Source organism: Homalodisca vitripennis, chromosome 5, assembly GCF_021130785.1.
Source record: "Homalodisca vitripennis isolate AUS2020 chromosome 5, UT_GWSS_2.1, whole genome shotgun sequence".
Classification (NCBI taxonomy): domain Eukaryota; kingdom Metazoa; phylum Arthropoda; class Insecta; order Hemiptera; family Cicadellidae; genus Homalodisca; species Homalodisca vitripennis.
Genome location: NC_060211.1, coordinates 169,385,442 through 169,402,442, shown reverse-complemented (window position 1 = coordinate 169,402,442; position 17,001 = coordinate 169,385,442). Strand labels below are relative to the sequence as shown.

The window sequence follows — 17,001 nt, the reverse complement described above, 5'->3', positions numbered from 1 at the left end:
ACTGGCCATTTTGAATTTGATATATATAGAAAATCAACACAAAACGACAGATTTATCCCATTTGATTCATTTCATCCCCCTTCACAAAAAAGAGCAGCTTTTCACAGTTTAAATCCACAGGCTCTTACATACCCCTCTATCAATTGAAAATTATAAAAAGGAAGTAAAGAAAATTAAAGAAATTGCATTATTTAATGGTTACAAAATTGAAATGATTGACAACATGATAAAAAAGAAAAAGAAAATTATTGAAAGAAATTCTAGAACAACTCTCTATCAAACTAAATGCAAAGAACCTGAAAAAATGGATATCTGTGTCTTACAACAATTTAACTACAGAAATTGCTAAAAGTTTTAAAACACATGCCAGTATTAATGTATCCTCAAATTCCAAAATAAAACTAAAAAAACATATTAGGAAATCCAAAGAATAAAAATAGACGATGAAGAAAAATCTGGAATCTATCAAATTAATTGTGACAACTGTGATTTAAAATATATATTGGCCCAAACAAAAAGGAAAATAAAAAAGAGAGTAAAGGAACATAAAGCATGTCTGAAGTATCAGCAAGAAGAAAGATCGGCCATGGCGAAACATGCACTCCATACTGGACACTGCTTTTCACAAGTCAAATTATTAAAAGAAATCAATGACAACAAATTCCTCGATGCTTACGAAACTATTTTTATGCAGAAGAACCAAAATTATTTAGTAAATAATGAACCTGGACCTCTACAAAATTCACCGTACTACTGCCTTTAATCTAATTAAATATTAAATTTTTATATATACAGTAGACATGCTTCCTGGCCTTTAAAATCTTCTCTCTTTGTATTTTTCAAGACATATGTTTTTATTTAAATCTAATTGTTTTTATTATTAATTTACTTTTTATTTCAGTTTATGTGGTCTGACGATGTGTTCTTTGAGCACGAAAGGCCTCACAAAATAAAAATCTTTCATTTATTGGAGTGTTTGATTATATATTAAGCACATAGCATTACAAATTTACGAGTAGTTTGAAAATAGATCTAATCTATTCTGTCACACATTTCGAATGCACATTTTAAGATTAATTTATCTTTTTTGTTTTCCACCATACTGAAGAAATTAAGAAAAATATATTTTAAGTGGACTCACTCTTTACGGGTTAGAATCATAATATTTTCAAAAATCTTTTTACTATTTAAGTTACTGTATATTGTTTCATATTTACTGAGTATATTATTTCAACAACTTCAATCTAAACTGTAAGATAACCAATAAAACCATTCAAAAAATTACGAACGACCACCGTACTGGCCCTTTTAATTGGATTTGTACCCTTCAGGGCATACAATCATACCAGATTTACTCTTGCAGACAATTGGATATATAGGAACGTATTCGCTCACAAATGTTTCAATGTTGTCGTATAATGAAATTTAACAACATTAAGAGTTTTACGGGCGCTATCTTGTATTCTTACAAGATGTAAAAACCTTGTAGAAACTAATGAGACAAAAAATAAGTTTACGTGAAAATCCAAAAAAAACTGCTGAGACGACTATTTGTACAAATTTAAAGGGCGTCGTATAAAAGTTTTGTATTGTTAATAACGACTTTGATAATGCATCTGTGGATAATATTTCTATTCTCAGTATGTTTAGAATCTGTTACATATATTTTCACCTATTTTATTGATTAGTAATGCTGCTATGATATTGTACGTAATTGCAGTGGTGTAATTAGGACAGCTTTGGGGGATGGTCTGATTGTAAAGCATAACACACGGGTGGTATGGAATAAATCTAAATTTAAATAAATTAGTCAGGTTTTATTCAAGGTAAAGTTTTTCACTGATTTATCTGATCAAGTTGGATTGTTTTTATGCGTATATTTTTAAAAATCTTTTAGAGATTTTGTAGGGGGGGAGGTCTATTTCCCCCCCTAGTTACGTTCACTGCGTATCAGTCTCTAAATGTTGTACTAGCACTGCTTGAAAACTTAAAAATTGCAACAATTACATAGGAACGAAACTTATAAGGGTCTGTAGGTTTTAACCATCTGAGATCTAACTATTCCAATTTGAAACTTGAAGGCCACCATCTTGAAACATTTTAGGTGTCAAAAATTTGTAAGTATAATTGTTTTAAACTCGGTAAATTTTTTATAGTTTTTAAAGAAGTAATGGATACGTAGGTTAAGATGGCGGAGATGTGGATGTTAGAAGTGGCCTGTTCCTTGTAATATTCTATCATTAATTATTATTAAATAAAAAAATTCCGAATATTTGAAATCCATAAATTATACGATGCACCAAATATTACGTTGTGTTACACCCTTGTAAGCTAAAGCCCATATATTCTTGATCCTCTACAAAAAGTTTTTATGAAATAATATAAAACGAAATAATATTCTTATGTAGTAGTCATTCACATAATTTTCATATAAATAAATTATAAAACGACGGTGAAATACTTTAAGTTGGTCTGTAGACATTATTATAAAGATAACAACGCGGCTTACTGTGACCTAGATGCTGAATTGTCATGAATCTTCTGGGTTGGCGGTCCGCCTGATGGTCTGGTGCAGAGAGAGATTTACCGGTTCACTACTCTCGTGGTCGTTGTTATGTTTTTAAAAATATAAGTGCATAATACGTTATTTAAAAAGTTATATATATATATATATAATATGTTATTAATAACATTATAAATGTTATCAAATAAGAATAATTTTATAAACTAATTTACAGTGTTATAAATTTATTTATTTCAACGGACAAATCCATTATACATACAGTGATAAGCACTATAAAACAATCCTAGTTCCTCAATAAAAAATAAACATATAATCTGTGGTGTAATCGTAATTTGAAAAATTAAATGCGATTTATATAATTGATGGAATAATATAATAGTGAATAAGTTAAAAAAAGAATAATCATAAAGAGATAAAAATTGATAAAGAGCAATAATAACACCATTAGAATAAAAGGTAATAAATGACAAAAGCGGAGGACGCAATAATATTACTAATTTAGAGTAACGTAAGATTATTCATTATTAATGCAGCTTTTAATTACAACAATAATAAATAGAAATACTTCCGTAGCGAAAAATAATATTTTAATAGCTACAATATTGTAGAATAAGAATAAAAACTAATTAGTTCAAACAATTAGTTTAGAGAATATCGATAAACAACTCGGAAACAATAAATAGAGTGGAAAATCATAGAGATACAAAAGATTATAAATAACGATCTAATGAATTTATAATCTTTTAGAGTGAGAATAGAGATAATATAAAGGATAAAAATAGGTTAACAATAATGCAGATTATAAATAATTAGCCTTCTTTGATCAGAGCGATCTGGAGTTTTCTCATCTCAGACTAAAGGAAGCAGCTGTTGATCAAAACAAAAAAGTCTCGGAAATCAGTTTGCCAGCTTTCAGCAAACGAGAGAATCTACTGAGTGAAGGAGAGAATTCATAGTGAAATATATTGAATGCAATTTATCTGTCTTAATATCACTTTGAATTATTTACCTTAAGTGGCCTTCCTGTGAAGTGTAAACTTTTACTCACTTTAAAGTAAACATAACAAAATATACTTCTCTCCAGAATTGCATTTTTATGATCATGCTTATGATTTTTACATTAACCTTATGTGAACTAATTAAATTTGTGAACACAGTTTTTTGTCGATTTATACATATTTTATTTCAATACATGTCTTTAAAAGAATCCAATATCCTACAATAGGCAAGGATATTTTGATCATAGTTCAACAATATAATTTTATAATCCGCTGATTTGAGAAGTTAAAATTGAAACAGGCTTTTTTACACGTAAATATTGTATTATTTATTATTAATGATATAATAATGGAATAAATACTAATATTTTATTATTAACTTCATATCTGTATTTTTCAAACAATTTGGGGTTTGATTTTCCATTTAGAAATTATAAAACCAAATTAAAATCAAATTTACAAATTGTTTATTATAATGGACCTGAATATTTCCTTAAAGAATTTGCTTGCAAAGAATGATAAGAAATACAAAATCCATCATAAAAATCAAAATTGGAAGCTTCACGAATTAAAAAAGACAGTGCCAGCACAAAAAAATAACATTTTCAATCCTCCGACAAAAGTGGGGCAGAGCTACTGGGACGTTGTTTCTGGGTTGTGATCAGACAGTGGCTTACGCCTCCTCTACCTCTACTACGCTGCTTCTACTACGCTGTGTAACTCAGTGGCGTATGAGATGGACGTGGTGGTATGGAGCCTATCTGAGTTCAGGAGCAATGCATCGTTGCTCTTACTTTATTAATGCGAATTTTATGTCTGTCACTTGGCTATTTTTGAGAAATAGTTGTATCGTAATACTATCTCATCGTTTTTTATTTTGAAGATATAATTTAGAAAATGATACTACTTCACTAACAAAATTGTAATATTATATTTCACAGTTTTAACTTCTCACATTGGTATTTTTTGCTTTATACTGGTATATTTCGTTTTCATTTTTTTAAAAGCTAAGAATTGTATAATCTATCCTTTTATTTTTTTGTAACTGGGGTGTCATCTAAATATTTTTTTATTTAGTCCACAACTCTCCCTTTAATAGGCCTTTTAATTATACTGAACAGTTATGGTCGAATGGTTTCATTTATTGTAAATATACTTAAATAGAGCTTAAAAATCAATAACAGAAAAGAAATTGAATTGAATTAAACTGTTCCAGAAGCCTTCGGTGCACGAGAATTGCTATACACGTCCACTTGTTCCTTAGCTTCGCAGCCAACGACCTGATGTGGTTAGTGTGGTACCACAAGGTAGTGGGCGACACCCGAGTCATCAGTGAGAACAACGTGAGTAGGAAGTGCACACATTTGGCCAACAAGTTTAATTTTGTCTAAGGATATTTGAGTTTTAAAATTAAGTTTCTTGTTTTTGAAGGATAACTTTAAACGGCTGTCTCTTTGTTGGGCACTAGATTGTCCAGAAAACAGTGCGAAAATTATTATCTTCAAACTTACTACAGTAGGGACCACCAGAGAATACAGTTGAGGGAGGAGCCTGTTTGGTGCGTGACCTTGGAGCAGCCAATGAGGACTTAGCAACGCGACGTTGCCAAACTTACTCCCCACTGCATCATAGCGCACAGTGCCGGGTGGCAGTTTCGTTGTGCCAATTGCATTATTTTGTGGCCCCTACTGTAATCTTTGTGATGAGTACCATAGTAATTTTTACCATGGTGTATTATCGATGTTAACTAAAAAAATCACGATAACTTAATATTTCGTGAAATAGAGAAATTTAACTGTGTTAAATACAATTGTTTTTAAACAGCCTACCTTAGAACTGTAATATTTCAATCGAATTGTAATTTTTTATTTCAAAAATTTCATTTAAATTCTCAATATTTTGTTATTTTAACTAAATTTAAAGAATGATAAAAATTTAATTAAAGATAAATGAAGCGTGAAATATTACAAGCAGATGAATTTGTGTAACGTTGGTATGTTTAAATATAAATTGTAATTGTAACACGACGTAACAGCATATACTTACAGAACATTTATAATTCAAACAGAGCAGCAGAGTTATTCTGTGATTGAAGTGACACAAATTAGATGGATGGGTGGATTCAAAGGACTATAATTGCACAACTGCTGATGCGTGATGTTAACACAAACATCATTTATAAATGTCTTCGCTCGCTCGTGAGCTCGGTGAGTGAGATATAACTCTAAAAATGAAGTTCCGCATTTCGACGAGGTTTTGTCTCTTCCTTCTACGTGATATAGTCAACGGTATTGAATTTGGTAAAATTTGGGTTGTAGCTTTGAGTGGATGTATATGATTTTAACTATTATTGCCAAAACTCAAGCCATAATTTGAATCAAACTATAATTCTTAAATATCTCATTGTACAACAAAGCCTAATTAGAGAAAAAGATTATTTCATTCTTCATTCTACAACTGAATGAATTTTTGTTGTTGTATAACGATAACAAAGATGATGAGGTCCACTTAACATTTATCAAGATCAAACATTTGTTGTAGATGTATTTCTACATTTAAGGATACGCATTGTTAATTATTTAATTATTTCAAACATTTTAAACTATGGTTCATGAAGTAACGGCAAGGGTCTGTTTTGAAGTAGGATGTGGTAACAACGAACTAAGGGAAGGTGTGTGGAAAGGGTTTTGTGGAGTGAGCACTCACAAACTGCAAATGGAATGCATAATACCTCAAGATGACGGTAAGGAGAAGAAAAATGACTGCAAGGAAACTAATTTCAAACCACCTTAGAATGTGAAACTTTCAGTTGTAATATTGCACCAGTTTCTTATAATGAAATGTTTGTATAAATACCAGTAAGATTAGAAGTACAGCAGATACAAATACTATCTTATTTTTAAAAGATTATGTATTTTAATAATTAAAAGAGCTGGGCTTCGTGGCAATTCTTAGTAGTGTCTCCATCCAAACCTTTTTGAAAGCGTTTATTGAAAGTTCTTCTAGCCTTTTATTACTATATTGAAACTCTTCTAGGGGCATGAAGACATTGCTGATTATTAAATAAATATTTTGTTTTTTTTTTCCAAAACAGCGGACAAATTTTGCTACTGCATTGGTTGCCTCACTAACATTAATCCTCAACACGATTAAAATTAACAAAAAACATTGAAACTGTCGTAAGTCCATAGTTATTTGGCTCCGCGTTAGCGAAAATAAGGAGCTAGAAAACACTTCATTTCTGTATATAAGTTTTTACACACGATATCTCGAGATCAAACTGAAGTTTAGACTTGAAACTTTCTATGAAGTTTCATTTCTATATAAGCAACGTCAAGTTTGGCGATGTGCATAGGAGCTGGCTGAGCGTAAGCGAAAATGTTTATATTGGTCTTATGGGTAAACATGATGGCAACGAAAAAATAATACAACAAATATAACATTTTAACATGTCACAGAGTGGTAAATGTAGCGAGTTATAGATTATATATTTCAAATGAAACTTCAGCTAAACCTGTTACGTGGTGTTGCATACTCCTACCTCGTAATAAAATAATATTATACTAAATACAAAAATGCTATTATTCTAAAGCAAAATATTAAAAATAACAAACAGTTTATTTATTCTTTCGCTCTTTATCTCCTTTGTAGTACGTGATTAGATATAATAATCAATCATATTTATTCTAATAATTTTCTTTGATTAGACCTCCATTTACAGATAATAATTTTTTGACTTCAGCGCTCAGCATTGGCTTTCCTTTGACAAGTTCATAATTCTTCAGTAGCCTATAACATCCACACACACCTTACAAAGCGTTGAGCACATCATATTGAGATAGTAACAGTAAATCTTCACTTTAACCCTGACATAGACCTGAGCTCAAATCAATAAAACTACAGGTAGGCCTACAAGAACACATAATAAATCAAGGATATTTTTGAGCACACGTTAACACAATTTAAGAGAGACAGGATGGTTTGAACCTACGATGTCCCCCCTCACATGCAAAATCCGACGCCTTAGGGCATTTGAAAATCGAGTCTTGAAATTCTGAGGAATATAGTGCAGTTAAATATTCATTATTTTTAAGAAACTTTCATTACAATGGGTATAGATTATATCTTTGTTAGTTTAGTATTTGTAGAGTCAGATTTATTTTAGAAAATGTCAAATGCATAACGATCGTTCTCATTTGAAATCCATAAAAAAATGTTTGTATCCTGTAGTCATAAGTAGGAACATATCCATAATATATTATATTACCTTTAACTAATATATTCAGATTTCATTTAAGTTTTTTTTCTTGTCATATAATACGGTAATGAATTTAAGGAGTAGATGTGACTTTCTCTAAGATTCCTTTTTCCCCTTAAACACGTTTTCACCCAAGGTCTACAGTAACAGCCAATTATAAGTCACCATTAAACACAACGTCGCACCGCTCAAAGCCAAAGTAGCCAAACTGTTAACATCACAGAGTAGTGTTGATATTTTAAGGCTTTAAATAATGGTCTCAGTGATTTTCAATCTCAGTATTATTGTTAAACTATCTTATTCATAAATTTCATCATACAAAAATTATTAATTACTAGCTGACCCAGTGAACTTCGTTTCACTTACCTCTTAACATAAACCATATTCATTTAAACTTTTTATTTCAGACATTACGTATTAGTAACAACATATATACCCAAGTGCACAACATTTAGTAATTATATCTCACATGGTTTAAATTTTGTTTTTTTTTTATTCTAGAAATTTTAATAATAATACAAAATGAATAAAATATTTTTGCATACATTAAATACAACATATGTATTGTCAAATTATCATCATTACCATATCGGACAAAAGGCAATCATCGATTTTTAAATTAAGGCGATCATTTGTATTATTTAAATGATTTATTTTTAACTTTAATGATCAATAGGAATATTTTATAGATGATCTAGCTATAAAGTAGTTAATTTGGCAACACCGGGTCTGCGAATTTCAATGTATATTTCTGAGCGCCCCCAACACAGACTAATTATGGATGAGTATAAGGGATCAGGTGGTGGGACCAATTGTGGCAATTTTACTTTACTGCCAGCACAACATAAACCTGCAGATTCACCGCTGTATTTTAATGCTTTACAATGTTGACAAATGATTCACATTTCCCCAATTGGTACAGATGGTTTATGATCTTGTTAAATTTCTGGATCGAAGGAGAATGCTGCTCGTTCCAGGTTCACAGAAGCATTGCGTTTGCGGAATCGGTCAATTTCCTTTTCCCGGGCTCGCTGCTGTTGTGATCGATGTGCCCGAACTCGTTGCTTTCTTTGTCTATCCACTTCATTCTGTTTTACTGTAGAACGCAAATGTGCCATACCAATACGACTGTTATCATTATCAGTCTCTTGCTGGTCATCAGTGCGATTAGCGCGTGAGGTAGCTCGCCGCACATTCGATCTACTTCGACGACCTATGTTAGGTCGTTTTCTTCTCGGCATTGTAAGCAGTATCTGATATTAATGTTTTCTTGCACTAATAATGTTAATCTATAATGGCGATAGCTTTTTTACCCAAAATTGCATGCAGTAGTAAGTAAACATATGATACTGAGACACTTCGTCATTTGTATTTGTTACAGCTGTTAAATTAAATTAAGTTAAATACATGAACATCAATCAAACGTTTGACAGGTAAGAACAGTTAGTATGGGAAAATCAAATTGTCGTTTTTAGTATTTTCCTTGCAATTTTGTTATATTTTCTCATCGTTTAAACCTTCCCTGGACTTCCGCGAACATTTCAAGACCAAAATTAGCCAAATCGGTTCAGCCGTTCTCGAGTTTTAGCGAGACTAACGAACGGAAATTAATTTTTATTTATATAGATATGCTATGCTATGCTAATTATAGTCAGGACTTACCTAATGTTACTGCCAAAGATGAGAACGTTATCCTGTCTGTGATGTTCGATAAGGAGTGTCTAATCTGTACTTTAATTTAACCCTCTGGGCTTTAAGTGAATAATTTGTTGTGAATCAATATAAACATATATAGTGCAGTAAAATCATCACCAAGGTTTAGCATATTGACCGTTTTTTTTCCCCAATAAAATTTGGATTTTCTATTCAGATCTACTGCCAAATACTTCATGTGGTCATCCAGTACCTCATGGTCGCCAACTACTTCTGGATGTTCTGCGAAGGCCTACACCTCCACATGGCGCTAGTCGTGGTCTTTGTCAAGGACAACTGGGCCTTGAGGTGGTTCTATTTCCTGGGTTGGGGCGTCCCTGGTCTGATCACCGGCCTGTATACCTTCGTCAGATACCACAGTATAGAAGACACATATCAGTGAGTATGTAGTGTATTTAATAGCACGTGATAAAATTGTTCCAAAAACAGACCCGTTACAAGTTTGAAACTATGAACGATTGAAATATAAAGTTGTCTACAAGTAGATTCGCAGGTAAAGAATGCAAGATTGTATGCGCAGTAACCGGGTTATGTAACGCGCATGCGTGGCCAGGCGGGAGATTGACTTGCCACCTCACTTTCTGCATGCTTTTCGTAATGAGCAGATTGCTATCAGCCATATAAAAAACATTGACTCGTGAGTGGATGACGGTGCGTCAATTATAAGAGCTGGCTGAAAGTCGATGCCAAACCACACGACTCTTATACTCAATTTGTTTCCAAATTGGTAAATGATTGAAATAAAATGTATATATTCATTATTTTATCATAATATAATGATATAGTCGAAGTTAGTTAAATATAGATTTAAATAGTAACATGAACTGTCGTTTGTGGTGTGGAAGGATTCAATTTAATTAATTCTTTCTAGTCCTAGGATGATTTGTATGGCCAATATTAATGTTGTGCAGAATACGTATATACACAACCAGATTGGGTGTACATATTATAACGTTATAACTGCTTCTTAAACAAGTACATTTCTTTTATCAGAAGTACTTTTGTTCAAGAAGAGTGTTTTAGAAATTTTTAAGAAAAAATATAGATTATCAATTAACTCTGTATTTCGCTTATTATTAATTTCAGGTGTGGCATCACCTGTACAGCCACACAATGGATCCTGACAGTCGCTGTATGTGTGTCCATGTTGGCGAGTCTCGCCTTCCAGATCAATGTGTATTTAGCTTGTTATAAAACTTTATAGATGTTGGATGAACGACAGCCACACTCAGTGAATCCTGACAGTCCCAGTATGTCTGGCCATGTTAGCGAGTCTCGCCTTCCTGATCAATGTGTATTTTGCTTGTTATAAACTTTATAGGTGTTGGATGAACGACAGCCACACTCAGTGGATCCTGACAGTCCCAGTATGTCTGGCCATGTTAGCGAGTCACGCCTTCCTGATCAATGTGTATTTAGCTTGTTACAAACTGTGCAGGTGTTGGATGAACGACAGCCAAACTCGGTGGATCCTGACAGTCCCAGTATGTGTGTCCATGCTGGCGAGTCTCGCCTTCCTGATCAATGTGTATTTTGCTTGTTATAAACTTTATAGGTGTTGGATGAACGACAACCACACTCAGTGGATCCTGACAGTCCCAGTATGTGTGTATATGTTGGCGAGTCTCGCCTTCCTGATCAATGTGTATTTAGCTTGTTACAAACTGTACAGGTGTTGGATGAACGACAGCCACACTCGGTGGATCCTGACAGTCCCTGTATGTGTGTCCATGCTGGCGAGTCTCGCCTTCCTGATCAATGTGTATTTAGCGTGTTACAAACTGTACAGGTGTTGATGAACGACAGCCACACTCAGTGGATCCTGACAGTCCCAGTATGTCTGTCCATGTTGGCGAGTCTCGCCTTCCTGATCAATGTGTATTTAGCGTGTTACAAACTGTACAGGTGTTGGATGAACGACAGCCACACTCAGTGGATCCTGACAGTCCCAGTATGTGTGTATATGTTGGCGAGTCTCGCCTTCCTGATCAATGTGTATTTAGCTTGTTACAAACTGTACAGGTGTTGGATGAACGACAGCCACACTCGGTGGATCCTGACAGTCCCTGTATTTGTGTCCATGCTGGCGAGTCTCGCCTTCCTGATCAATGTGTATTTAGCGTGTTACAAACTGTACAGGTGTTGGATGAACGACAGCCACACTCAGTGGATCCTGACAGTCCCAGTATGTGTGTCCATGCTGGCGAGTCTCGCCTTCCTAATCAATGTGTATTTAGCGTGTTAAAAACAGTACAGGTGTTGGATGAACGACAGCCACACTCAGTGGATCCTGACAGTCCCAGTATGTCTGTCCATGTTGGCGAGTCTCGCCTTCCTAATCAATGTGTATTTAGCTTGTTATAAACTTTATAGGTGTTGGATGAACGACAGCTATACTGAGTGGATCCTGACAGTCCCTGTATGTGTGTCCATGTTGGCGAGTCTCGCCTTCCTGATCAATGTGTATTTATCGTGTTACAAACTGTACAGGTGTTGGATGAACGACAGCCACACTCAGTGGATCCTGACAGTCCCAGTATGTCTGTCCATGTTGGCGAGTCTCGCCTTCCTAATCAATGTGTATTTAGCGTGTTACAAACTGTACAGGTGTTGGATGAACGACAGCCACACTCAGTGGATCCTGACAGTCCCAGTATGTCTGTCCATGTTGGCGAGTCTCGCCTTCCTAATCAATGTGTATTTAGCGTGTTACAAACTGTACAGGTGTTGGATGAACGACAGCCACACTCAGTGGATCCTGACAGTCCCAGTATGTCTGTCCATGTTGGCGAGTCTCGCCTTCCTGATCAATGTGTATTTAGCGTGTTACAAACTGTACAGGTGTTGGATGAACGACAGCCACACTCAGTGGATCCTGACAGTCCCAGTATGTCTGTCCATGTTGGCGAGTCTCGCCTTCCTAATCAATGTGTATTTAGCGTGTTACAAACTGTACAGGTGTTGGATGAACGACAGCCACACTCAGTGGATCCTGACAGTCCCAGTATGTCTGTCCATGTTGGCGAGTCTCGCCTTCCTAATCAATGTGTATTTAGCGTGTTACAAACTGTACAGGTGTTGGATGAACGACAGCCACACTCAGTGGATCCTGACAGTCCCTGTATTTGTGTCCATGCTGGCGAGTCTCGCCTTCCTGATCAATGTGTATTTAGCGTGTTACAAACTGTACAGGTGTTGGATGAACGACAGCCACACTCAGTGGATCCTGACAGTCCCAGTATGTGTGTCCATGCTGGCGAGTCTCGCCTTCCTAATCAATGTGTATTTAGCGTGTTAAAAACAGTACAGGTGTTGGATGAACGACAGCCACACTCAGTGGATCCTGACAGTCCCAGTATGTCTGTCCATGTTGGCGAGTCTCGCCTTCCTAATCAATGTGTATTTAGCTTGTTATAAACTTTATAGGTGTTGGATGAACGACAGCTATACTGAGTGGATCCTGACAGTCCCTGTATGTGTGTCCATGTTGGCGAGTCTCGCCTTCCTGATCAATGTGTATTTAGCGTGTTACAAACTGTACAGGTGTTGGATGAACGACAGCCACACTCGGTGGATCCTGACAGTCCCAGTATGTGTGTCCATGTTGGCGAGTCTCGCCTTCCTGATCAATGTGTATTTATCGTGTTACAAACTGTACAGGTGTTGGATGAACGACAGCCACACTCAGTGGATCCTGACAGTCCCAGTATGTCTGTCCATGTTGGCGAGTCTCGCCTTCCTAATCAATGTGTATTTAGCGTGTTACAAACTGTACAGGTGTTGGATGAACGACAGCCACACTCAGTGGATCCTGACAGTCCCAGTATGTCTGTCCATGTTGGCGAGTCTCGCCTTCCTGATCAATGTGTATTTAGCGTGTTACAAACTGTACAGGTGTTGGATGAACGACAGCCACACTCAGTGGATCCTGACAGTCCCAGTATGTCTGTCCATGTTGGCGAGTCTCGCCTTCCTAATCAATGTGTATTTAGCGTGTTACAAACTGTACAGGTGTTGGATGAACGACAGCCACACTCAGTGGATCCTGACAGTCCCAGTATGTGTGTCCATGTTGGCGAGTCTCGCCTTCCTGATCAATGTGTATTTAGCGTGTTACAAACTGTACAGGTGTTTGGATGAACGACAGCCACACTCAGTGGATCCTGACAGTCCCAGTATGTCTGTCCATGTTGGCGAGTCTCGCCTTCCTGATCAATGTGGTGCGTGTATTGTTGACTAAACTCCACTGCAACTCCGCCAACCCGGCCCCTATTGGCCTCCGCAAGGCTGTTCGAGCCGCCCTCATTCTTGTGCCTCTCTTCGGCATTCATCACATCCTCATACCCTTTCGCCCCGAGCCAAACTCCTCCTGGGAGAAGGTCTACCAGATTTTCTCTGCTGTCATGGTTTCGTCTCAGGTAGTAAAGTAATTTGATCATCTCGTGATGTACATTTAGTTACTTTTCAGAACAAGAATGTTTACTAGTAATTTTGTCATCATTTTTTAAACTCCAACAGATAACTACATATTTTTACTGAATGTACTTAATTATAATAAAATATATGATTACATTCTATTATTTCTTTTAACTTAATATAGTTTTCACGCCATTAAAATCACTGTTTAAAATATTAGCCATAGAAACTTATATTCAAAGAAATTTGGTCGACTTAGGTCGTATACCATTAGATACAGCTTTGGCCATTACATTCTTTTAATATAACATGGCCGTGAGCTTTGACTGGGAAGGGAAAATTGCATAAATGATCATTAACGACGTTTATTTTTTGAAGGGCTGGAAAAGGTCAATTTTTTCTGTTTGCACGATATCAGGAAAACGAATTGACCTATAGACTTTAAATTGTAAATAAAGCTTCACTTCTGTATGAGAACACTAAGTTTGATGATGATTTGGGGTTTGTCTGTACACTGATAAGAGATTTTTAACATTTGAATTATTTAACGCTCGTAACCTAACTATCCCAACGCATACATCATTATATAGTGGCTTTTGGTGTGTGGACTATTGTTTAAACACTGATATGAAACCCAATTCAATGAAAAATATGTGTATGTATCATGTGGCAAGATTTTATCCATAGATTTGAAGTCTTGCATGAAAATTCCTTTCCACATAGACAATGAATTCTATGATGGTAGAAGTCCAACCACGGAATTTTGTTGAGTGTTGTTGATGCCTGTCACTCAGAAGGCTAACGCAATTTCTCTGTTGTTTCAGGGGGAATATAACAATTTACTTTCCATACGATTGTCCATCACTCCATCTGTCAATAAAGACATTTTATTCGTTTGAAGTCTGCTTTTGACGATGTAAGGATTGTGAAAGAAATAGGATTTTCCGGAAATTTGCAATCGTTTAGTGATATAAAAAACCATTAACACTACGCTTCGAGATCTGCAATCTGATGTCTTCTTCAGGTAAATAACTAATCTAACACACAATTAAAAGCTTGGTTAAAACAGGTTAGTTATTTAACTGAAGAAGAGATCAGATTGCAGATCTCGAAACGTAGTGTTAATGATCTTTTGTATCAGTGAACTATGGCAAATACCCGGAAAAATCATCTTTCCTTCAAAGAAATTTCCTCAGCGAAGCCTGTTACGCGACACTAGGTGTGACATGCCTTGGACTGCAGACAACCTAAAATTTTGTTTTCTTTGCTCAGGGCCTGTGCGTCTCTGTACTGTTCTGTTTCGCCAACGTCGACGTCCACTGCGCCTTCAAGGCTGTCCTCAGGCGTCTCAACAGGAGACATGCGGCCAACGAGAACCTGACGGCCACGCAGACTCGGGAAGTTGTCTGAAGAATGGCCCTGCCCCACCGCATCATGGAGTCCTTCGTCTGACCATGACTGTGACCCAGTAAAAACCAAAAGGTCCTGCACAGACATCGATCAGAACTCAATATCTTAGTAGAAATCCTGACAGAACACGATGTGATCCTTCCTTCCGCTCAATGTATCTGTTTGTGACTTCAAAATGTCGTGTAATATTTGTATATATGATAGGCTATCCAGAGATTGTCCAAACCCTCTACCTTGTTTCACCTTAGCATCTCTGCAAATGAGGTATTTGAGTTCAAATATAGTAATCTAACAATTACAAAGATTGCAATCAATGAGCTTGCAGTCACTGAACCTTTGGTCAGTGTTTCATCTTAGCGTCTCTGTACATGAGGTATTTGAGTTCAAATGTAGTAATCTAACAATTACAAAGATTGCAGTCAATGAGCTTTACCTGTAAATTCAGTCTTCGCGTTGAAAATGACGTGGAGCTACTGTATCTGTGATAAGGGTTTTTATATTTTCATCACAAGTTGATGGGGGAAGATTATTACGTTTCCTGAGCCAATTTTCAAGGTGACTTATTTACTATTAAGGCTTTGCATCTTTACTAACCATTTTAGATTATGTACTAACTAAATAACGATATACAGTAGTAGAGTTAATATGTAAAAGTCCACGAACAAAGCACTGGTAAATATATTGTTCTTTCGTTGTATTATTTTATGTAACTATATTTAAGGAATGAATAAAGAATCCAAAATCTCTTTTTTATTGCTTTGCTATTGAGCTTTAATGTACATTGAGCAACAAGAACTGTAATTTTTTGTTTAATATTTGTTATTGACAATGGATCATTTGAAAGGATATTATGATTTCGAACATTTAGTTTTGAGATTTAGGTATTGCGAGTTTTGGAAACTGGCGGACAAGGTAGATTTCAATCCTTGAAACATAGTGTTACATTTTTTGTAACATGTAACACTGTCAAATGTTCGGAATCCTACTATCCTTTCAAGTTTAATTTTTCACCAGCTCGTACAATAACATTTTAAATATAAAATTCAATAATAATTTTTTTTAATGATGTAAAATTTATTTTGGAACGAATTTTCGTTGTTATTTGTACGTTTAAAGGATATTTAAACTGGAAATATAAATATGTATTTATTTTTATCAGTGTTTTATTTTCCTTGATGTAATTCTGTTGTGTACAGCATAATATTATAACAATCAAAGACTTTTAGACATTAAATTATTGGGTAGATTCGTAATCTGCCTTTTGGAGAAGTTTTGTAAACTATTCTGTTTCACGATTCTGCAGTTTTTCTAGTAGTTTCAGTGTTGTTCATTGCAGCAGTTGGAAATTAAGTGAATGGCTCTTGACAGCCAAAACTGCTTTCCATGTCAATTGAAATAATTGGATTGGATGACTGTTGAGAAAGCACATTTTCTACGTAACAGTTCTGGACGTCCTTGTGTAGCGTGCAATTTAAACAACTCGATGTGCACATTCACCTGCAAATACATATTTACTCATAATAGTCGTGAATTTTGAGTTCAGCCCAATCCACTTACGCTTAGTGCAGCGTCTGAAATCTGACGCTTTCACAGACGTGACTCTGGAATCAAACATCCGTTTGAAGAGATACATTTCGGTGACGAAGACATCAAAAGGAACTTTTTGCACCGTTTCGACATCA

At 35.4% G+C, this 17,001-nt stretch overlaps 1 protein-coding gene across 1 annotated transcript in view; it reads left to right on the top strand.

The window, feature by feature from the left end:
• The window catches only part of LOC124363705 (calcitonin gene-related peptide type 1 receptor), a 29,214-nt gene extending 12,753 nt beyond the window's left edge, over positions 1–16,461 (top strand). Inside the window, exons 4-7 of the mRNA XM_046818968.1 lie at positions 4,739–4,865; positions 9,651–9,874; positions 13,626–13,911; positions 15,182–16,461. Coding sequence (XP_046674924.1) covers positions 4,739–4,865; positions 9,651–9,874; positions 13,626–13,911; positions 15,182–15,319 — 775 coding nt within the window. The 3' untranslated portion in view covers positions 15,320–16,461. The remainder of the gene's footprint in view (positions 1–4,738; positions 4,866–9,650; positions 9,875–13,625; positions 13,912–15,181) is intronic.
• The last annotated feature ends 540 nt before the right edge of the window (positions 16,462–17,001 follow it).